General features: G+C 53.4%; 2 protein-coding genes across 20 annotated transcripts in view; one reads left to right on the plus strand and one right to left on the minus strand.

The window, feature by feature from the left end:
- Positions 1 to 237: 237 nt before the first annotated feature.
- Positions 238 to 15,349, plus strand: SDCBP2 (syndecan binding protein 2). Of its 2 annotated transcripts, XM_067011999.1 has the most exons (7): positions 6,623 to 6,913; positions 7,545 to 7,645; positions 11,215 to 11,373; positions 12,049 to 12,209; positions 12,289 to 12,460; positions 14,470 to 14,561; positions 14,819 to 15,349. In XM_067011999.1, exons 1-7 carry the CDS (start codon positions 6,871 to 6,873, stop codon positions 14,871 to 14,873), a joined length of 783 nt encoding a protein of 260 aa, XP_066868100.1. In that variant the 5' UTR covers positions 6,623 to 6,870; the 3' UTR covers positions 14,874 to 15,349. The 2 variants fall into 2 exon arrangements, with proteins under 2 accessions (XP_066868101.1, XP_066868100.1); XM_067012000.1 differs by lacking the exons at positions 6,623 to 6,913; positions 7,545 to 7,645 and adding an exon at positions 238 to 438 and having other exon boundaries at positions 14,819 to 15,348.
- Positions 15,350 to 15,917: 568 nt separating this feature from the next.
- SNPH (syntaphilin) overlaps positions 15,918 to 21,609 on the minus strand; it is a 41,319-nt gene continuing 35,627 nt past the window's right edge. For all 18 annotated transcript variants that reach the window (XM_067012022.1, XM_067012014.1, XM_067012015.1 and 15 more), the window contains one exon: positions 15,918 to 20,315. In XM_067012022.1, the coding sequence (XP_066868123.1) occupies positions 19,127 to 20,315 (1,189 nt within the window). In that variant the 3' untranslated portion in view covers positions 15,918 to 19,126. The remainder of the gene's footprint in view (positions 20,316 to 21,609) is intronic.

Below are 21,609 nucleotides of genomic sequence, written 5' to 3' on the forward strand. Positions count from 1 at the left end.
CAGGGTGGGACGGTGGAAAGGACGGTGATGTCACAACGGTAGGGCATAGTCGGGGATCCAAGGAGCTTCAGAAATCGTAGGGAGCGAGGGCTTCCTCTTCATTATGAGTAACAGGCAGCCCGGAGCGCAGGCGTGTCAACTTTGCCCTCCTCCCTCCCACAGCTGCCTTAGAACGGAATCTTATCAGCCAGCAGGGGGCGGCTCAACCGCACCCTCGCTACTTCGGGAAGCCGTTAATGGACCAGGGGTCGGGGGCGTGGGGAGGCGAAGGGACACTCGCCCCTTTAAAGCGCGATTTGATCCGCGTAGACTCCAGGCGCGTAAAGAGCAGAGGCGGACCCTGACCGAGACTTCCCATCTCTTACTCTGCTGCTTTACCTGATTTTGTGTGTGCGTATGGGCGTCAGCCACGAGCGCCTGGAAGAAGCAAGAGGCCGGGTGAGTTTAGCCGGCCAGCAACCCGCGGGTCAAGGAAACCACCATTTGCCCCCCGTCAATCGCGGGATACTCTGGGAAGCGCCCGTAGCCACGCGCAGCCCTGTGTGGTGACACGCATGCGTCCTAGCAGCTTGGCGGGGTTTCTGCGCAGGCGCCGTAACCCTTAGCAACCAGGGGAGGTCGCCTCAGGCAGAGTTTGGAGCTACCTGAGCGTCAGGGTGGGGAGTCGTTTGGAGAGCTTTGATCCAAGATCGTTGGACAGATTGGGAAACTGAGGCTTGGGGTGAAGAACAGGCCCTAGGAACCGTTGGGGCTTTCTCCGGTGCCCGAGTGCTCGGAGTTTTGTGGCTGGCTGCATTCAAAAACCGGGAAATTGAGGCTGAGGGAGGGGGCGGATTCGTCTTGAGTGGTGGTTCAGTGTCCCCCCCGCCCCCAGGTTAAAAAAAATCAACGTGATGCCCTCTCTGTACTATAAAGGAGAAATGAGAGCAATGAAAGTAATTTATAATAAACGAATATGCCCTTCACTATGTAAAAACTCAGACTGGATGACACCCGGTCACGTCTGTACCTAACTTAAAATGAGAAAGTTTGGATTTAATAGATAGTATTCAACTAAGTTTTGCCAAAGTTTACATTCGGCATCTTTGGTTTGTTTGGCTGCGTGGGGTATTAGTTCCCCGACCAGGAATGGAACCCTCTTCCCCTGCGTTGGAAGGCAGATTCTTTACCACTGGACCACCAGGGAAGTCCCTGTGTCTGGTATCTTGAGTCGAAGGTTAAATGTATTTGTATACAGGCGCGCCATCACTATGACAGCTACAAACGCGGACACACATGGGTGCGTTCTGGTGACTCACCTGTGCTCAGAAGGATTGACAGTGATTTTCCACAATGGTGAACAAAACAAAGAATAACTTCCTCGGTTAAGCTGGTGTATACATTTCTGGATAATATATTGTATATTAAAACCAGGGAAAGTTTCATTGTATTTGTATATAAAACAGGTTATAAACAGGTTTTTTGCCTCCATGAAGGTTTGGCCGGGTATTGGAAAGTTGTGCAGGACAGCTTTGTTGTGGTGAGCTGTTCTGTGCATTACAGGAGGTCCGGGTCTCTACTCCCTGCTTCCTAAATGCTAGGAGTGTCCCCTCAGTCATGTGACACCCCAAAGTGTCCCCACAAATATCCAATCTGTTCCTTGGAAAACCACTGATTTTTTCAGTCGAATAGCAATTTTTGCCGGCATCCGTGTGCTGGGTGCTGTTTTGGTGGGGAGGCATAGGGTGGTGAACAGGACACAGTCCCCACCCTTCTGAGTTGGGGCCCAGTATGAGGAAATACCCAGATAATAATCATATAATATGATAAATAACTGGACAATAGGGGCAGTACAAGTCAGTCTGGGAACACATGAAGACCCGGCCAACTAGCAGGGGGTCCCCATGGTCTGAAAAAGCCAACCAGAGAAGAAACATTTGAGCTGAGCCTTGAAAGAGCACCATGCAGAGAAGGGTGGTGTGCCAAGCAGGGGGATCAGCATGACTGAAACGGGTCCAGTGTTGCTAGCACGCCGTGGACACTCAAATGTTGTGAATGAGTAGACGGATGACTGAATGAGACACACGTACTTGCCGGGGCAGGGAGCCATTCCCCACTATATCATGAACTGCTAAACGGCAGGGAAATACCTGCCTCTTGATTCCACCCAGAGCCCAAACCTTAGCTGAGACCCAGAGTAGGTGGCAAAGGTGAAAGTGTCCCAGACACAGAGGAAGGATTGTGTGGTCTTAGCCTGGGAGTGATTTCCAGGAAGTAGATCTCTGATTCTGCTCTCCCAGAGGGCAGCTGCTAAAAATATAACCGGCTCTGCTGCTTCAGTGTTTGAAAAAGCAGGGCAGGGGTGCCTCTTATTTTCACACCTGTCGTTCATGTATGATCCTGGTAGCAGGGCATGTTTTTGGCAGATGGCACCTCCTGAGGACTGTCCCGAGATAAAAGTCTCCCAGCGTGTGTGCACAGTGGGGAAGATCACAGACGAAGTCGTCTCTTCCCCCAGCTGATTTAAAGGAGGTCAGGGCCAGTCTCTCTCTCCCCCTAGGACAGTCCCTGACCTCTTGAGATGATCATTCCTGGCCCAAAGGCTAAGGCAAAGATATGGAGCTGCCTGCCTGCAGGAGCCAAGCAGGCAGCGTAAGTCAGCTGGATGGGCATTTCGGGAAACAAGGAGGTGCGTGCAGCCCCATCTTATGGCAGGCTGCGACTTGGGCCTGGCTGACTGTTGCCGTGTATGATTCCTGCTCTTGCATTGCCAGATAGTGTGATTTTTCTTTTCTGTACAAGTTACAAGTGAAGACTTTTATATTTCCAGATTTTAAAATGTTGGCACTAATTTAAATGAAAATAAAAAACAAGCCTGTGAGAGGCAAACAAAACCGGTTGGGGGCCTCTCATCCTTGTTTCCATCCTAGGAAGGTGCATGTCCATAGGACATCAGAGCTTTACTTTACAAGGAGAAAAGTGGAAGCCCGGGCAGAATGCATTGCTTCTGGAAATATTATTGCATTGGTGTCCATGCTAGGGGCTAGGAGTTCCATAGCAAATTAGAAGGTCCAGTTCCTGCCCTTCTGGAGCTCCCAATAAGTAGACAAAGAGGCAACTACAGGAGTAGTGAACGATCAACAGAGTAAGAACATGAGTTGGGTGAGGAGGGGGGTTTGGGGGCAGGGGGGAGCACAGATCAAGGCACGCTTCCTAAAAGAAGAGCCCTCTGGTCTGGGACTTGAAAATAATTGGGAGTTAGCTAGGTAGGGAGTGGAGGGGGTAGAAAGGTATTCCAAATAGAGGGCATAATAATACATGCAAAGGCCTGGGGACATGAGAAAATTCGATTAATTCAAGGATCTGAAAGCAGCTCATTATGGCTGAAGCTGAGGATGGGGTTTGGAAGAAGGACGTGTGGAAAGAAAAAAAGCAGGAGAATTAGGCAGGGGGGTGCAAGCAGATGTCTATAGGGTCTCAGTGCCAGTGAGCAAAGCGGTCTTGACGTAAGAGACAGCAGAGGCTGGTGGGGTCTGGGGCACCCGGGAGTCAGCTGCGACTCAGCTGTAGCCACTCAGCAGCGGTCCAGGGTTGCCAGACTGTCGTGTTTTTTTTTTTTGTTTTTTTTTTTGCGGTATGCGGGCCTCTCACTGTTGTGGCCTCTCCCGTTGCGGAGCACAGGCTCCGGACGCGCAGGCCTAGCGGCCATGGCTCATGGGCTTAGTTGCTCCGCGGCATGTGGGATCTTCCCGGACCAGGGCACGAACCCGTGTCTCCTGCATCGGCAGGCGGATTCTCAACCACTGTGCCACCAGGGAAGCCCAGACTGTCGTGTTTTTCAGGAGCAATGTGAAGTTAGATTATTAAAAGCAGCGTCTTGGACTTCCCTGGTGGCGCAGCGGTTGAGAGTCCGCCTGCCAATGCAGGGGACACGGGTTCGAGCCCTGGTCCGGGAAGATCCCACTTGCCTCGGAGCAACTAAGCCTGTGCGCCACAACTACTGAGCCTGTGCTCTAGAGCCCCTGAGCCACAACTACGGAGCCCACGTGCCTAGAGCCCGTGCCCTGCAACAAGAGAAGCCACCGCAATGAGAAGCCTGAGCCCCACAACGAAAAGTAGCCCCCGCTCGCTGCAACTAGAGAAAGCCTGTGTGCGGCAACAAAGACCCAACACAGCCCCAAAATAAAATTAATTAATTTTTTTAAAAAAGCAGCATCTTGAGTTCTGCATTTAGGGGGCTAGTTGGAATGTATAAAGCACTTGGCAACAGATATTTTTTTTAACATCTTTATTGGAGTACAGTTGCTTTACAATGTTTGCATCTGGCCTTTGAGCCACCAGTTCCAATCTTTGGAGGAATCGTAAAGGGACTGTGGGCTCAATTCTGAGAGTGTGGAGCCACTGGGGGCTTTCAGCAGGGCGTGACATTCCACGCTCATGCAGAAAGGGCCTGTTGGCTGGAGAACAACAATAGAGGAGCTAGGACTCATTGGAGATGTTGTGGTACCTGCAGAAGGGCGGGGAGATGGTGGAGGTCTGCAGACAGCATGGGGATTAGGGATGGGATGTGGGAGAGATGGGATTTGACGGCAGATTAGGAGGGATGGGGGAGGTCGTTGGGGAGTGTTAAGGTTGATACAAGGGTCAAGGCAGCAGGTACAGAGGAAGGACGAGGAACAGTGATGGATGAAAATGACCTCAGCCCCTGTGGGTCACTCAGGGGAGATGCCCAGAGGATCTGGACCTGGTCCAGAGAATGTGGGCCCAGTGGGTTGAATAGGACACCCCATGACCCCAAGGAACTGTAGTTCAGGTGGGAAGATAGACTGAGGACGATTGAGGAGTCCAGGGCCGGAGGCTGGTCCAGAGTCTCTTCTGAGGGCAGGGCCCTTGGGAGCAGCAGTGGCCTCATTGTCTGAGGAGCCAGGGTGGGAGGGCGGGGCAGAGACATCCAGCTAGTGACGACTGGCCCAGCAAAGGCCCGGAGATGTGACAGAGACAATGTGTTAGTGGGTGAACGGAAAAGAATCCAGAAAGACAAACTGCTCCTTCCTCACATTTCAACTGGGAAGGAAAGAAAGCATTTCTGTGAGGTAATTTCTTTGAATTTCTTTAGGTAGCTTGCTCCGAGGTCCTGCTGATTCTCCTCTGGACGGGTAGAAGGCGTTCGGTAAAAGTTTATCTTGCTTCCCCCCATTTCCTTCTCCCTCTGGAGCAATACTCCGCTGAGGGTATAAATTCTGCTACAGTTTGTGTGCATGTCTTTAAGAGTTTCCTTTGGTCTTACCTCACTGTGGTCAAGATCAAGGGTCACCAGTGAGACCGGAAATGGCTGGTATGCAGTAGGAGCTCAAATGCCCAGAGATGGAGAGGCGTGGGAGGGGTGCTGGGGAGGACTTCTAAAGTGCCTGCTGCCTTTCCGTTGTAATGTTAAGTCCCCGCCCACTTGACACTGGACTGAACCCTGCGTAGTTGTGGGGTGATGCTGTGCAAACCCCTAACGGTGGCCGGGTATACAGCAGGTGCTCACTACCCACTAGCTGGACTGGATTTAGGTCTTGAGTGATCAGACCTCGTAAGCCTGTCTGACCTTTGAAACAGGACAGGGAAGGATGTGGCCCCCAATCCTGCTTTGCCTGGTCAGCATGTGCTAGATGACCCCGGGTCTCAGGTTCTAAAGCCCAGAGTCAGCTGAACATGGTGGGATGGGATTTTTTTTTTTTTTTTTTTTTTTTTTTTTGCGGTACGTGGGCCTCTCACTGCTGTGGCCTCTCCCGTTGCGGAGCACAGGCTCCGGACACGCAGGCTCAGCGGCCATGGCTCACGGGCTCAGCCGCTCCGCGGCATGTGGGATCTTCCTGGACCGGGGCACGAACCCTTTGTCCCCTGCATCGGCAGGCGGATTCTCAACCACTGCGCCACCAGGGAAGCCCGGGGATGGGATTTTTGCGGGGTTGAGAGTACGGGCTTGGGAACCAGACAGACTTTGGGTCAAATCCCAGCTCCCCCATCTCTAAAATGGGGATAATAATACCTTTGTGACATCGTTCTCGTCCTGAGAGTGCTGAGTGGCACACGTCCGTGCCTCCTCTCAGCCCTCAGCCCTCCTCACCCTCTGTGCACTGCAGGGTGTTCCAAAGAGCAGCCATGTCCACCCCGTATCCATCTCTGGAGGACCTGAAGGTGGACCAAGCCATGCAGGTAAACTGCCAGGCTATCAGCCTGGGGTCCCCTGATGGGGCCTTCTGGATTACGCCAGGGTAGCTAAGCGAGACTTGTCTTGGATCAAGTGTTGGGGACCCCTGGGAGTTCCTGACTGGCCCCAGGGCATGCAGGTCCCCACTGCAGGGCCTGCTGGGCAGAGCAGGTGTCCAGAGGCCAAGGCAATGGAATTACAGCAGGTGGAGAAGACCAAGCAGCTGCAGACCGGCCCATCTGGTGCCTGCTCTGTCCCAGTGCTTCCTCCATCCAGGTTCGTGTAGAACCCATGCTCTAGGACAAGCTTCCAGAATAAACCCCGTGGCCGTGGCGTTTGGCCTACTCAGCTCCCAGAAGCCCTTTTCTCCTTCCATCCCACATGAGGTCCTAGTGGGTTTTGAGAACTGGGGGCTTTTTGACTGAAAATTTGCCTTGGCTGCCTCAGGTAGTAAACGAGTTGTGACATTTGGTGAGTCGTGGACCCCTGGGAGAACCTCCCTCTAGAAGCGTGGACATCTGCAGAGGCCACATTTACTCCAAGGGTCATGGACACCCCCGCTCAGACCGCCAGCATACCTAATGCCCTGACCCCCAGCCTCAGGGAGCCCCAGGCCTCAAGGGCTCTGGGGCTCATGGCCACAGGTGACGGGCACGCCCCATCCATCCCCAGGCCGAGGCCAGAGCCTACCCAGGATGCCCGCCCTGCCGGGGCAGGGAACAGACTCCCAGCCTTCAGGTGAGTGAATGGGCTGGGGTTCTCCTGGCTGAGAGTGACCTCTGCTGGTCATTTCCAAGAGTCTGCCTCCTTCCTGCCGCTGAGCTGTGGGCAGTCTGCAGGTTGACCCTCCCTAGAACCCTTTGAGGGGGACACTGAGAAAGCTGCAGCTTTTGAGGGCACTGACTGCCCTGACTTGGGGCCACCAAGGAAGGCTGCATGTGGAGACCAGGATGTGTGTGGTGGTCCTGGAGCTGCTCGTGGCCCTCTTGATTCAGGCCCTGTGGTAGTAAACTTGAACTCAGGCCCAGCTCTTCTCCTCCTCACCGTGCAGTTCCCCAGAGCTGCCCTCGGGTCTGGCCGGTGCCAAATAAAGTTAGTTAAATTGAACACCGAAGTGATACATGAGGTACTCAGTGTCCCAGGCTGCTCCTGGAGGAAGCAGACCATCTGAGGGGAGGACCCACAGTGCCAGAGAGCGTTCCTGGGAGAGCGGAGCCATCTCAGGGATATACTGCGTTCTTGGGAGTAAACAGCATCCTCAGGCCCTGTTTCTTAATAAAAATGAGTGACCACCTGGGAGCCAGGCAGGTGTGGCTAATCTCAGGCCCGGAGTAACACCTTTCTTCTTCCTTCCTTCCCTTCCCATCAGTTTTGTACCCAAACCTGGCGGAATTGGAAAGTTATATGGGTCTTTCGTTCTCCAGCCACGAAGTCCAGCAGAACCTGCCTCAGATTCCAGAAGGTGCCAGTGTAGGTATTTGTCTCTTGCCTGATGTGGGCCCTCCTTCTTGGTCTTACCATTTAAACAGACTTGAATCTCCTCTTTCCCCAGCGTTGCTGCGCCTCTGTTTTTTGATGGCACTTTGTATTTTCAGCCTTCATTAAAAGTGCTGTGGGCTTTCGTGGTTTCCCGTGGGCCTTGGGGCTGAAGGGCCACTGCCTGCCCTTTGACCTCGAACCTGCTGGCCTGAGCCTGCTGGATGAGAAGGGAGAACATTAAACCCGGCCTGAGCCTGGGCGCTTCTAATGAAGGGCTGCCTGTGACTTGACAGCAGCTGCATGGTTAGGCAGAGCCCAGTGGGGAGGAGCTTGTCATCCAGCCCCACTCCCCACTTTAAACAGTAGTGCTTGATTCCTGCTCCCCATGGCTTCAGGGAGCAAAGGAAATCATAGCATAGAAATATTCACTCCTGAAAACGTATTCACCTATCGAATCAGTCCCAAACCCTCTCCCAATCAGCTCCAGCCTCCCTGCGAGCCATCTGTCAGTTGTCCTTGTCTGCCAGCCCCTCCCTGGTCCAGTGCAAATCGATTGCAGAGTGCAAATGCAAATCTTACTAAGGCTGCAGGATTTCATGAAGTTGATGGAAATGAGAATGAGAACTGCCACACTGACAAATGAGGATTTCATAGGAAAAATCAGAAAGGATGAGGACATGTGGGACCCTGAGAAAAACTGGTGACACCCTGGGGTGTTTCTCCAAAATGACCCTCTTGACAGTCATGTAGGGAAGTACACACATGAAGCAAAGTAGGTCATGTTGTAGATAGTCCAATTTTAATCCATCGATTTAATCCCTCTTTGGTCCAATAATTAGGACAACCTAAATTTTGACTCAAAAGGACAGATAATGCATTTTTATAATTAAAATTTTAAAATTATTTTTATTTCATTTTAACTTTTTATTTTTAAGTAATCATAAATTCATAGGAAGTTGCGAAGATAGAGAAGTCCTTTGTACTCTTCACTCAGTTTTCCCAGTGGTTCCATTTTATGTAACTACACTATAACGTCAAAACCAGGCATTTTACATTGGTACAATGTGTGTCATTTTCAATGACACACATTGAACATTTTCAATGTTCAATGTCATTTTCAATATCATTTTCAATGTTCAATGTCATTTTATCACCTGCAACCACCAGTGCAATCAAGATAGAGAACTATGTCATCACCACAAAGGTATCTCTAGTGTTGCCCCTTCATAATCGTTCCCAGCCTACCCCTCACCATCCCCAGCCCCTTGGCAACCACTAGCGTGTTTTTGTCCCTATAATGTTGCCATTTCAGAAGGTTATGTAAGTGGAATCCCATGGTGTGTGACTTTTTCAGATGGATTCTTTCCACTCAGCATCATGCCCTGGAGATCCTTCGAGGCTGCTGACTATATCAACAGTTCATTCCTTTTTATCACTGGGTTGTGTTCCATGGTGTGTCTGTACCCCCAGTTTGTTTAACCTCTTGAGGGACATTTTAGTTGTTTCCAGTTTTTATCTATTATAAACTAAGCTATTATGGATGTTTGTGTACAGATTTTTGTATGGATATAAGTTTTTGTTTCTCTGGGATAAATGCCCAGGAGTGTGATTCCTAGGTAGTGTTATAAATATATGGTTAATTTTAAAAAAATAAGCTGCCAAACTATTTCCAGAATGGCTGTACTATTTTATTTTCCTGCCAGAAGTGCATAAGTGTTTTCAGTTTCTTCACATCCTTGCCAACATTTGGTATTATCACTATTTTAAATTTTAATCATTATGGTAGGTATGTAGCAATGCCTTATCATTGTCTTAATTTGCATTTCCCTAATGCTGGTGATGTTGAACATCTTTTCATGTGCTCATTTACCAGCTGTATATTCTTTTCGATAAAATGTTTCTTCATATCTTTTGCTTATTTTCTAAATGGATTTTTTAAGTCAACTTTTGAGACTTTATTCTAGAGTCCTTTGTCAGATATTTGATTTCTAAATATTTTCTCCCACTGTGTAGCTTCTCCTTTCATTGTATTAAAAGGGTTTCTTGCAGAGCAAAAAGTGTTTAATTTTGATGAGGTCCAATTTATTGATTTTTTTCTTTTGTGGATTATGCTTTGGTGTTCTAAGAAATTTCACTGAGCCCTAGGTCCTAAAGATTTTCCCTTTTACTTTCTTCTAAAACTGCTATAGTTTTATGTTTAAATTTATGATTGAATTTGAGTTAGTTTTTGTATAACGTGTGAAGTCAGTGCTCATATTTTGCCTACGGATGTTCAATTGCTCCCGCACCATTTGTTGAAAAGACTCTTCTTTCTCCAATAAATTGCTCTTGCACCTCTGTTAAGAAGCAATTGTCCCTCCTTGTGTGAGGCTATTTCTAGATTCTCTCTTCTGCTCCATGATGCATGTGTCTGTCACTCCCCAGTAAAACACTGTCTCTAATTACTGTAGCTATATAATAAATCTGGAAATTTGGTAGAGTGATTTTTCCTGTTTTATTCTTTTTATCAGAATAGTTTTAGCTATTCTAGTTCCTTTGTCTTTTCATATAAAGTTTAGATTAACCTTGCATGTATCTACAAAACATCTTGTAGAGATTGTGATAAGAACTGCATTAAATCTGTACATCAATCTGGGGACAGTTGACAGCTTTAATATGTTTTCCCAATCCATGAATACAGAATATCTCTCTATTTATTTAGATCTTCTTTGATATCTTTTATCAGTGTTTTTTCATTTCCAGCATACAATTCCTGCATATGTTTTATTAGATTTACACCTAAATATTTCTTTTTTTGAGTGATTGTAAGTGGTATTGTATTTTTAATTTTAGTTTTCACATGTTCATTGTTAGTATTTAGAAGTACAATTGATTTTTTTTTGTATACGTTGGTCTTGTATCCTGTGACCTTGTTGAACTCACTTATGAGTTCTAGGAGTTTACTTGTAGATTCCTTGGAATTTTCTAGTGAAGTATCATCCCATCTGCAAATAGAGACCATTTTATGTCTTCTTTTCCAATCTATATGCCTTTTATTTCCTTTTCTTGCCTTATTGCTCTGGCTAGTTCTTCCATTACTGTATTTAATAGTAGTGGTGAGAGTGGACATCCTGTCCTTGTTTCAGATCTTAGGGGGGAAAGCACTCACTCATTTTGGTACTTTTACCTTAATTTTTTTCAAGGCAGAGATCAAATTGAGCCCCTTTCCCCCCATCGTTCACTATTTTCTGTGGAACTTTTAGTTTTAAGTGGATTTTAAAGGGCTGTTCTCCTGACACCAGTTTGCCTTGGAAAACGAGGACCCGTTTCCTATTTACCTGTCCTCTCTTCTCGCCCTACTTTCCCGGCTGTTTTTCAAGGGTGTGGACTTTGACGCCCCCTCGTGGCGTCACTGAGCCATGTTCCCTCTCGCCCGCATGCGGGAAAGTGTGTGGGCTGGGGTGGACTGCGGCCCAGGGTCCACTCCATTCTCCTTACCCACTCCCTGCTCCCGCCCCGGTGACTCTTGTGGCACGAGGCCCCAGGCGCTGGCTGACCGCCTGCTCTCCTGATGTCTGCAGGCAGCGGTCTCAGGCCCCTCACCGGACCAGGTGGTGGCGCCGGTGTCCGGGAAAAGCTTGGGCGTGCTGCCTGGGGAGATCAAGCTCGGGGTGCGCGAGATACACCTGTGCAAGGACGAGCGCGGCAAGACGGGGCTGCGGCTGCGGGCCATCGACAAGGTGGGGCTGGGGGTCGAGGGGGAGAGGAGGGGCCCCGCGGAGGGCGGTGGGCGAGCCCGCGTGCTGGACAGCGCCCGCCCGCAGCCCGAGCTGCCTGCCCTCCTCCGCGTGCCTCCGGGGTTCTGGCCGCCTCGTCCGCCAGCGGGAGACGAGGCAGCGCGGGGAGCCCCATCCACAGTAAGGAAGGGGCTGCGCGGGCTGGGAGCCGAGGCCCACCTGACCCCTAGGCCAGGCTCTTCCTCTCAATCCCCTCCTACAAAGCCCTAGGGCTGGCTCTGGGTTGCCCCAGGGATCCTCTACCTGCCCCTCCATGGGCTCCTTGCCTCCTTGGCCCCCAGTCAAAGGGATCTGGCTTCTGGGCGGCTGTCTGCAGACAGTGGAAGCCGGGGGCCCTGGATGCCATTGTGAGAGGCCTTGTAGTCCAGTGGTTGGGGGTGCAGCCTCCAGTCGGGGTTGAATTCCTGACTCTGTTGCTTCCTAGCTGTGTGGCCTGGAGTGTTTCCTTGCCAGGAAAATGGGGTTGCCTGTGTCTGCTGCGCAGAGCTGCAGACCCAGTGCCCTGTAGGCTCCGGGAGGGTCAGGAGGCAAACAGCAGCTTGGAGGAGGGACCTGGGCTCATGGTGGGCCGGGAGAGCTGACTGTGGGGACTGCCTCCCCCACGGGCTCTTTGTGCAGCTGGTCCAGTCCAACACCCCCGCGTCCCTGGTGGGGCTGCGCTTTGGGGACCAGATCCTGCAGATTGACGGGTGCAACTGTGTCGGGTGGAGCGCAGACAAAGCCCACCGGGTGGTGAAGAAGGCGTCGGCTGAGAAGATTGTCATGGTTGTTCGGGACAGGTGAGTAGCTGGGTCCCAGGAGCCCCTCTGTCCACCCCCAGCCACGGCCCAGGCCCAGCTCACCATCCCTCCCTGCCAGGCCATTCCAGCAGAACGTCACCATGCACAAGGACAGCACAGGCCACGTCGGCTTTGTCATCAAGAAGGGGAAGCTCATCTCTTCGGTCAAAGGGAGTTCTGCGGCCCGCAACGGGCTCCTCATCAACCACTACGTGTGCGAGGTGAACGGGCAGAACGTCCTTGGGCTGAAGGTAAGCCAGGCAGAGCAGCGGCTCTGTCCTGGGACATCAGGGGCTGGGACACGCCAGGTGGTGGGCAGGTTTGTGTCAGCGGGTGGGCTGCTGCCCCCGCCCCAGCCTCAGTTCCTCATCCTAAGGCTGCTACAGGGATTCAATGTGACAAGGTACACAGAGCTTCGAGCACAGTGCAGGCACAAAGTAAGTGCTCAGTAAATATAAGCTATTGTTACTTACACATGGAGGCCAGAGGTGTGACAGGGAGCCGGGGGGGTGGGGGGGTTGATGACCTGTGTAAGGACATAGGTGCCCAGGTGGCTCCTGTCTGCATGGACACCTCCCTACTCTGTGTGGCACTTCTATTTGTATCCTGGATCTTGTTCAGTAACAGGAATATTTTAGAAAATTGCTCTTCAGAAGTCCATTTCTTACCTTTTTTTCTGCCCTCCCAAGGGGGTTTGCGTGGCGAGTTTTATCTTTAAATACAAGAAGGAGCAAGTGGTCGAGGCCCAGTGCTGTGACCTGGACTCAGGGGTGGGTGCCTTTGGGGAATGGACCCCGGAGAAAGATGAGTCACGCCGCTTCTGGTCCCTGGATAAACGAGAGTGGTTTATCCCGACTTGATGCCACCAGGACCGAGAGCGCTTCTTAATCCCAGCTGTGATTTAGAGTGAGGGTCCCTGCCCTCCTGCAGCCAGGGCTTCGGGGCTCACAGGTAGGGCTCCCCGGGTAGAGGTGGCTTGGGCGGTGGCATCTCACTCCACAGGTGGCACAGTCTTTTAAGCCAGGTCTCCTCCCCTTCACAGGGGCCATCACCCTCACCATTCCTGTCGCACATCTTCCTCCCTGTGCTTGACAGTCTCCCCACCTTCCCTGGAGGCTTGTTCTGCTGGCTCATGAACATTGTGATCAGGAAGTTCTTCCTGATGTCTGTCTGACATCCCTCCTGCTGCATCTCTCCCCCTCCTTGGGGATCAGGCATGACAATCCAAAGGGAATCCATTGTAGCTAAAAAGCTGAGTACAGTAATACCAATTCTGAGTGGCTGGGTCTTCTGGGTGTTAGTGAACTCACTCCTTTCAAAGCATGACAGTTCTTTGATGTTAACTGTTCTGGAGAGCAGTCATTCTAAAATGTGCTGCAGATTCTCTCATCCTCACTGATGGTTCAGGGCTTCACTATGAACTTATCAGTCATCCTACCAAACAATGGCATAAGGCTCTAAGGACTGGGCCTGTCCCTTTGCTGAATGGCCCCAGATAGCTATGCTTCTTGAGATCATTTATCTTCTCAAAGGTCTGTCTGCTTCTACTCTGGGGCCATCACTAGTCCCACCTAGCACATCTTCTCCCATTTATCCTGGAACAGCTAAGAAAACACATACCTGGGTTAGACATCTGTGTGAAGTAAAGGTCATGGTGTCTGAGTAAGGGCCAGAGGCTCTTCTAATGGCCGTGGCGTTTGTCTTTGGACTGTTTGGCACACTTCGTGTAGATGCCTTTTGTTTCTTGTTCTCCCCATGACCTGAATGGCTTCTGCGGGCCTCTCTTTTCACTAGTCGACAAGATGTAAGAGAAAGAAGTACCACACGGGCCCGGCTCTGGCTGACAGGAGCCCAGTGAAGGGGATGGCGGGGGCGGGGGGAGCCCCTGCTGTCCCCGCACTGCACGGTTATTCTCTTTGTGCTTTGGGTCCAGAACCCGAGTGTGACGGGGTCCTGGGAAACGGCACACATGTGTGCTTGGTGAGATTCCCAGGGCTCTTTGGGGGAAGTCACGTTTGTGAGGCCCTGTTAGGTGTCAGGCCCACACAGGCCCTCGAGCTGAGGGGGGGAGGGGCACGCTCATTTTACTGAGAGGGCCTCAGGTGGGAGGCCCACGTTCTTGCTCACCTGAGGGGCAGCCCTGTCCATGACGTCAGAATGTCAGTGGCATCCTTCAGCGGGGGCCATGCTGACCTCTCCAGAGGTGCCTTCAGAGTCGCCCCTGGCCCCCAGGGTGACCGCTCACTCACCCCTTCTCCAGGACAAAGAAGTCACGGAGATTCTGGCCACAGCCGGGAACGTCATCAACCTGGCCATCATCCCCACTGTGATCTACGAGCACATGGTCAGAAAGTAAGGCTGCTCCCCGCCTGTCTCCCCCCTCCCCTCCCCACCTCCCGTCCACCCCGGCTTCCTCAAGGCTCCTGCAGAGCCCAGACCAGCCTGCCCTCTGCTCTCCCGCCCTTGCCTCCCTCCACGCTAGCCAGTGGCTTCTGGTGATTTGAAAGTCTTAGACTCGAAAGTGAGGGCCCACAAGGCATGCACAGCCTTTGCGGGGAAGGGGAGAAGGTGCTGCCAGTTTTGGCGATTGTCCTTGTTGCTGTATCTAGGTTGTCCCCAGCCCTGCTCCACCACACCGTGGACCACTCCATCCCTGACATCTGAAGGCATGGGAGAGCAGCTCAGCTCTCTCACCCTCCAGCAGGAAAAGGAGAGTCCTCAGGGGACAGGCTGTGGAGGCCTGCTGCCTGGGGGCGGGGCTGTCTTGAGGAGGGCGTGTTCGGGGGTGGGGGGGGGCGTGCAGCATTGGATCACATGGGCCTGTCATTTATACACACTGGCCTCCTTGGAGCCTCAGCCTCTTAACTGGGCTAAGGCAGGGGCAGGGCCCGGAGGCAGTGATTCTCTGAGCCGATTTAAATGCTGGGCACGTAGGCAGGCCGACTGAACGCTTCCTAAAGTTGCAGCTGGGTCCCTTTCAAACTTTTGCCTCTACCAGTAAAACATTTCCACAGTTTGAGAGAACAAATACATTTTGGGGGGAGAATTGTTTCTTTTTCCTTTACTTGTTCTTTGTCACAAACTGTATTTAGTTATATATAACCCTTCACTGTCTTTTGAATAAAGATTTGATTTTATGTAAAATCCCTTCCTCAAAAGTAACTGAAATTCCAGAATCTTCTGTCTCATGACATGCCAGAGCTGGTTTTCTTTTAAGCAGTGGTGAGACCAAGCCCTTTGCTACGTATTGCCTGTGAGAGCAGTGACTGGGCTTTGCCACCGTCACATGCCGCGGGTCTGGGGCATGGATGACTAGAGGGGGATGGTGCAGGGCTCTGGAAGGGGGCCCTGGCTTTCGCGCACCCACTGCTCAGCGACTGCAGCTGGCTTCTGCATCTGCAGGACGGGCGTGAGGACCACTTCAAGGGTGCTGGAGAGGATGGAACACGTGCACTTACAGGGCCCCGCGGGTCTGACGGGGGGCGTGGAGTATGGCAAGTGACCCCCTGGAGGTGAGTCAGAAGCACGGCAGAGCTGAGCCAGCACGCAGCTCTCTGGTTCCCTCAACCTCAGGAAAGATCTCTGTCCGCTCAGCTTTTCCCAGGATGTATGTTATGACTCCCATGCAGGTGGGGACAAGTGTGAGCCCCCTTCATCCCCCTCGCCCCCACCCGCAAAAGACACAATATAAAGAAAACAGGCCAAGGATCTTGTTGTATTTTCATGCTTTAATTCAGAGCAGTCTGCTGTAGGTACAACTCTGTCTGATCAAAAGGACAAAGAAGACAAATGTGAAGACCCCTCCCCCCCCTCCCCCCTTCCTGTATCCCCTGAATTCTCTGTCAAGGGCATGGCTGAATGTAGCAGTGCACTGTGACTTGTGTGCACTGATTCCTAGGTCAGAGGGGGTCATGAGTTCCCTGGGCAGAGGCCCCACTGTAGGCCTTTACCCCAGAACCTTGTCATCTGCCCCCCCCCAAGGTGCTGCCAGATACCCCTGTGCTAATGGCGACTGGGAAGGGTATTCAGTGAAAAGCTAAGTTATCCCCTTGGGAGATATTTGGGATTAAACTCCATTTGAGGCCAGCTCTCTGAGCAGAGTCCCGGCCCTGGACTCTGATTTCTGCTTTGAGCCTGGACCCTATAACTTAGGAGAAGCCACTTCTGGCAGTGGGACTCCAAGGGACCAGCAGTTCCAGAAGGTGGTTCCTGAGAACATGGTCCCTTAGGATCTAACCAGCTCTGGCCAGAGGCTGGGGAGAGGGGAGACCCCAAAGATTTCTGCTGCAGAAGCGGAGGGCAGGAGGGAAAGGTCACAGCCTAGCAGGAGGCGGTATTAAGCAGGAAGGGAAAGGGGAGCCTTGGAGGATGAGCACTCAGCGGGAGGTCCCCGGGCCCTGGCCTTGCATCCTGGGCCCACATCCTGTGTCCTGCAGTCAGGCCTTGGAGCCTGAGCCCGTGGGCCGCTGCGCCTCCGCCTCGGCCCCTGGGAGCTGCCCCGGCAGCGCTGCCCCTTTTGCATAGATGCAGGATACCGAGCACACACACGCACACATTCGCACGAGCCGGGGCCTGGCCGACACGGTCCCAGCATCTGTCCCAGGCCTGGGCCAGAGAGCTGCCTCCTCCACGGACAAGAGGCAAAGCCCGTCAAGGTCCCACCAGACCCCCCCAAAAGAGAGGCACCCCCAACACTGTGGGCTGGAGCCCTTCTGACCAGACAGGCAGGTCTCGAGCCACAGCAGGAGCAGAGGGCGGCACCAGCTCCGCTCACCTTGTCCACAGTCCCTGGTCCACGCTCTTCACGGGTGGCTCCTCCAGCCTCAGGGACAGAACGGACCACAGCCCCGGCCCTGACCACGCCCATCAAAACACAAGACACAGTAGGAAGGCCACAGACAGCAAGACGCAGACAGGAGCAGAGGGGCTACGCAGCTCGACTAGATTCCAGTGGTGAAAAATATATAGATTTTATGTTGTCAAATATAATAGTCATACATTTATTTTCTCGGAAAAGCTTTTGACTATTTCTAAGGAGACACCACGCAGCTCCGTGAGTACGTGGCACGGGAGGCGGGGTCCGCAGCCAGTCCTGGCTTGGCTTTGGATTGAGTTTGCCCACTGCCCCTCCATGTTATGACCCCCAGGTCCTGTGGGGCAGCCCAGCCCGGCCCCCAGAGTTTGGGTTTGGTTCAACTGGGGTGGAGGGGTGCTCCACAAAGGATGGCAGGTCTGAGGCCCAAAGCGAGGAAGGGGAGCTTTGGAGGCACAAAGCACATGGCAGAGGGGCTCTCCCCCCCGATGGCTGGACCGGCTGCCCACCCCCAGTGCATGCAGGCATCCCACCTCAAGCAGGGGACACAGAGAGGAAGGGCAGAGCCCGTGCGTCAGGCAACAGCTGTCGGAGCAGCGGGGGTGGGCAAGCAACCTTGGCAGAACCAGAGTGGCCCCTAGGCCAGAGGGGTGAGTGAGACACAGGGTCCCACCAACACCCCGCCACCCCAATGTAGGGCCTAACTCTGAAGAGTGGGTTGGATGATGAGATAGGTATCAGCCCTGCAGAGGAAGAGGAATGGGCTTACTCTGTAAAATAATAATGCTAATAAAATGTCAGCAGCTTTGCAGGGGGACCTGGATGTGGTCCCGGGGAAGGAGGGGGGCCAGTGAACCTTCCCAGGCTGACTGGGATTGGGCTGGGAGCCCCACTCCACCCCCTGCCTGGGAAACATCCCAGGGCACCCTGCTTAGGCCTGGACAGACATCATGGCTTCAAAACCTCATCTTAAATTCATCCTGCTGGAATTCCCCTCAGAGGCAGAAAGGTATAAGATTTAGGAATCCTCATCCTAGAAAGCAAGCAGGCACCTCACAGGAGACCCTGGGATGTGTGAGAAGCAAGCCCCAAAGTGAACATAGTGCAAAGCAGAAGTTGGTCCTAAGGTCCCCGGGAAAACTAGGGCAAGCTCCAGGGCAGTCAAACCTGGAGCAGTCAGCTGGCGGTTGCTGAGTCCAGCCCTGCCTCCCAGGCTGCAGGGCCCTGTCTCAGAAGGCTGGAGGTGCCCCCTTAAGCTGCCAGCCCCCGCCTCCTCCTTTCCTGCTGGCAGCGTCTCCAGACAGGAGCTGGGCTCAGGCTAGCGTTCACACCCCGGCACTCGGCTGTCTGGCTCTCACAAAATTATCTGACACCCTCAGAAGCGCCAGGAGGAAAACAGATGTGGGGAAGCCCTGGGATGAGCAGACAGACACAGAACCCACACTGCTCTCTGCCCATCACCAGCCCTCCTCCAGCCCATGGCCTTGACCGGCTCCCAAATCCCAAAGCGGGGAGCAGCCTGAAGGGGATGGAGCTCAGCCCAGGCCAAGTGGTTCCAGACCTGCTGGGAGTCCCGGTCAGCTGCCTGTACTTTGGGTCGCAGCTGCCTCCATCTGAGGAGATAATACCGGCCCAGAAGCCTGGGCTGAGGGCAAGGGGTAGCTTGGGAGAGAAGGCTTGGGGTGAGCCGGGAGCTGGACAGGACATGGGGGTCGGGGACGGGGAGGCTTGGCAGACAAGTCAAGCCCGGCCTCCCCAGATCAGCACACGAGAGACTTCCCGAGCAGGGGCTGCCCTGTGTGAGAGGCCAGGTGGGCAGGGGGGCCAGGTTGGGGGCCTCACCACCTTCTTTCTCTGCAGTGTGTCCCATCCTTGTGCCTCCCTGCCCTTGGTCTCTCTTCCCTTCTCTCCTGTGGAAGCTTTGGGACACCTTCCCCCAACCCCCACTCCTAGCCCCTGACACTGTTACCATTCTGAAAACACCACCTCCAAACCCAAAACTAAATAAATAAGATGATGCCCCACGGGAAGGTGCGAGAGGGAGGACGGCACCTCTACAATCGGTAGTCAGAGCCGCCGGAGGCCGGGCCGGGATGGGGCTTCCTCAGAGCTGGGAGCTGCCGCCTGCAGCAGTGCTGGCGCTTGGGCCCTGCTGGCTCAGCGAGCGGCAGCTGATCCTGCGGATGGAGTGCAAGGCCACGGTGCAGCAGCCCCGCAGCAGGGAGCTGATGTTGTAAATGGGCTGGCCCTGACGCCGCTGGGAGCGGCAGAGCCAGGCCACCGTGGGCACGGCCGGCACCACCACCGCCAGCAGATCCACGATGTAGTGGCGGCTCCAGTAGCTCTTGGGCTCCTTCTCGGCAGCGGCCGCCTCCTCCTCCTCTTCCACAGGGCACGCCACGCTCACCGACGGGCTGGGGTTTGGGTTGGCACCAGGGTGGTGTGGGGTGGGCCCCCACGTGATGGGCTCCGGGGCCTCGAGCTCGTCGACCACCGTCACCACCACTGCAGAGTTGGGGTCTCTGGGCCCCAGGGGGTGGGGATCCGACTCTGGGCACCTGTCCCCCGACTTGGGGACTGTCCCGCAGACCTGGGCCTTGGTCACTTTCTCCAGGATGGTGTCCAGGTCCGGCTGGTACTGCACGAAGTCCGTCTGGATGGCGCGCTCCTGCATGCAGCTGGCCTGCACGCCGGCCTCCGTGCCGCACAGCAGCTTCTCGTAGGTGTTGCTGGCGGGGAAGCGGGGGCCCAGGCTGAAGGAGCCGTGCAGTGAGGAGCCTTCCTCGGGGCCGCAGTCCACCCCCGAAGACAGCAGGCTGCTGGCCTCCAGGGCATCCGTCCGGCTCAGAGTGTCGTCGGTCACCACGAAGCCACTGTCAGCCCCATCCTCCACAGAGGCGCCTGGGTGGTCACCCGGCAGGCGGTCGCCGCAGACAGCGGGGTCGCTCAGCTTTGTGTAGGTGGAGCTACGGGTAAGGGAGCGGGCGGGGGACCCGCCGGCCGACTCGGCGGCGCCGTCCTCCTTGGCAAAGCCGTTCTGGGCCACTTCCATGCTGTGCAGCAGCGTCTCCAGCTTCTTGTTCTGGATGTTGATGTCCACGAAGTACTTCTGCAGCCCCTTGTCTTTGTCAATCAGGTTGTTCTTGACGGTGTCGATGACCTGCTTGAGCTGCTTGATCTCCTTGCGGGCCTCCTTCAGGGCCAGCTGGGCCTCCACGCGGTGGCACTCCTCCTCGATCCAGTCCTCCTGCATGCGCGACAGCTGCATCTTCAGGTCATCGATCTCTGTGTCCCTGTGAGCAGATGAGACACACATGCTCACCGCCTGGCCTGTCACCGCCACCAAGGACAGACAAGGAGGGGGCTGTCCCCAAGGACACAGGGCCTGTGTTGCTGCCCCTCAGAGCTGAAAACAAAGGAACGCCTCAGAGCTCCTTCCTCATCCTCTTTATTCCATCGGGGAAGCAGTGGGGACGGGAGAGGAGCCAGGGCTCAGGACACGAGAGGCCTCCTCTTCAGGGACAAGAATGAACCACCACCTCACTTCCACCCCCAGAGCCAAAATGCAGACAACTGTCCACATTTATATCCACTACCCAGAGAAGACAGTAGACGATAAAAGATTCTCAGTTTAAAGATGCTACCACTATAAAAACTTAATACATCCATTTAAAAATCTTAAAATAAAACAACAAAAACTAAACCTAAACTCTCTACTCTGCAGAAAGGGATGTGGCCTCCTACAAAAGCCAGTGGTGGAAATTTTCAGTGGAGGGCTATTTGGCCAGAGACCCTGGGGAGAGGGTGATGAGCCACTTTGTTTTTATGAGAGAAATTACTGCCTTGAATGTAGCTGATAATTTTACATCTTCCCTCAAGTGGAGGGATGAGAAGTGGTGGACGAATCAGAGGAGAATGATGAGAACAGAGTGGCTGTCTTTTATCCATGCTAGATGTTTCCTCTCTGTATCTACTGTAGAGAGGGAAGACCCAGAAGATTGCCGAAAAAGGCACAGAGCTATTCCCGAAAGACGAGGCAAGAGCAGGCAAACTAGACGGTCAGAAGACTCTTGTCCAGAAACTCTCAGGCTTTTAAAATCCCCGAGGCATAGATGAATCTGGGGGGTGCAGGGGAAGGAGGTGAAGTAGAAAATGATGCCATCGAGTCCAGAGGTAAAGCCAGGGTGAGACTGAAGAGGATGGACCAAAAGCAGTGAGAAAGGAGGAGACTCATTCATGGGACTGAACTCCCACCCTGGGTGTTCCTCCTTCAGCAAACGTCTTAGTGATCCGGCCCACACGCAGCCACTCAGCCCAAACCCTACATTCAGGTAAATAAAATACAAAATCGCACGACCATCACTTTGGATTTTATGAGTCCAGCAGAGTGACCGACCCAGATCAAGCACCATGCACTTTTCAAAGTCAAATTAGAAATTCAGGAAATGGGCCCAGGAATCTCACTCCACAAAAACACTGAAGGGACTGAGCCTGCGGGGCTGCAGTGGCCAGAAGTTCAGCAATGGCATCAACTGGAAGGGGAAGGAGGGGAAGGGCTGCCCAACAGGATACAGCTTGGTGGTGGAT

Source organism: Kogia breviceps, chromosome 14, assembly GCF_026419965.1.
Source record: "Kogia breviceps isolate mKogBre1 chromosome 14, mKogBre1 haplotype 1, whole genome shotgun sequence".
In the NCBI taxonomy this organism is placed as follows: Eukaryota; Metazoa; Chordata; class Mammalia; order Artiodactyla; family Physeteridae; genus Kogia; species Kogia breviceps.

Coding starts and splice junctions, on each gene's coding strand:
- SDCBP2 (XM_067011999.1), top strand. CDS start 6,871: ATGCCCGCCCTGCCGGGGCAGGGAACAGACTCCCAGCCTTCAG. Junction 11,374..12,048: donor GGCTGCGGGCCATCGACAAG/GTGGGGCTGGGG, acceptor CTCTTTGTGCAG/CTGGTCCAGTCCAACACCCC. Junction 12,461..14,469: donor AGAACGTCCTTGGGCTGAAG/GTAAGCCAGGCA, acceptor CCCCTTCTCCAG/GACAAAGAAGTCACGGAGAT.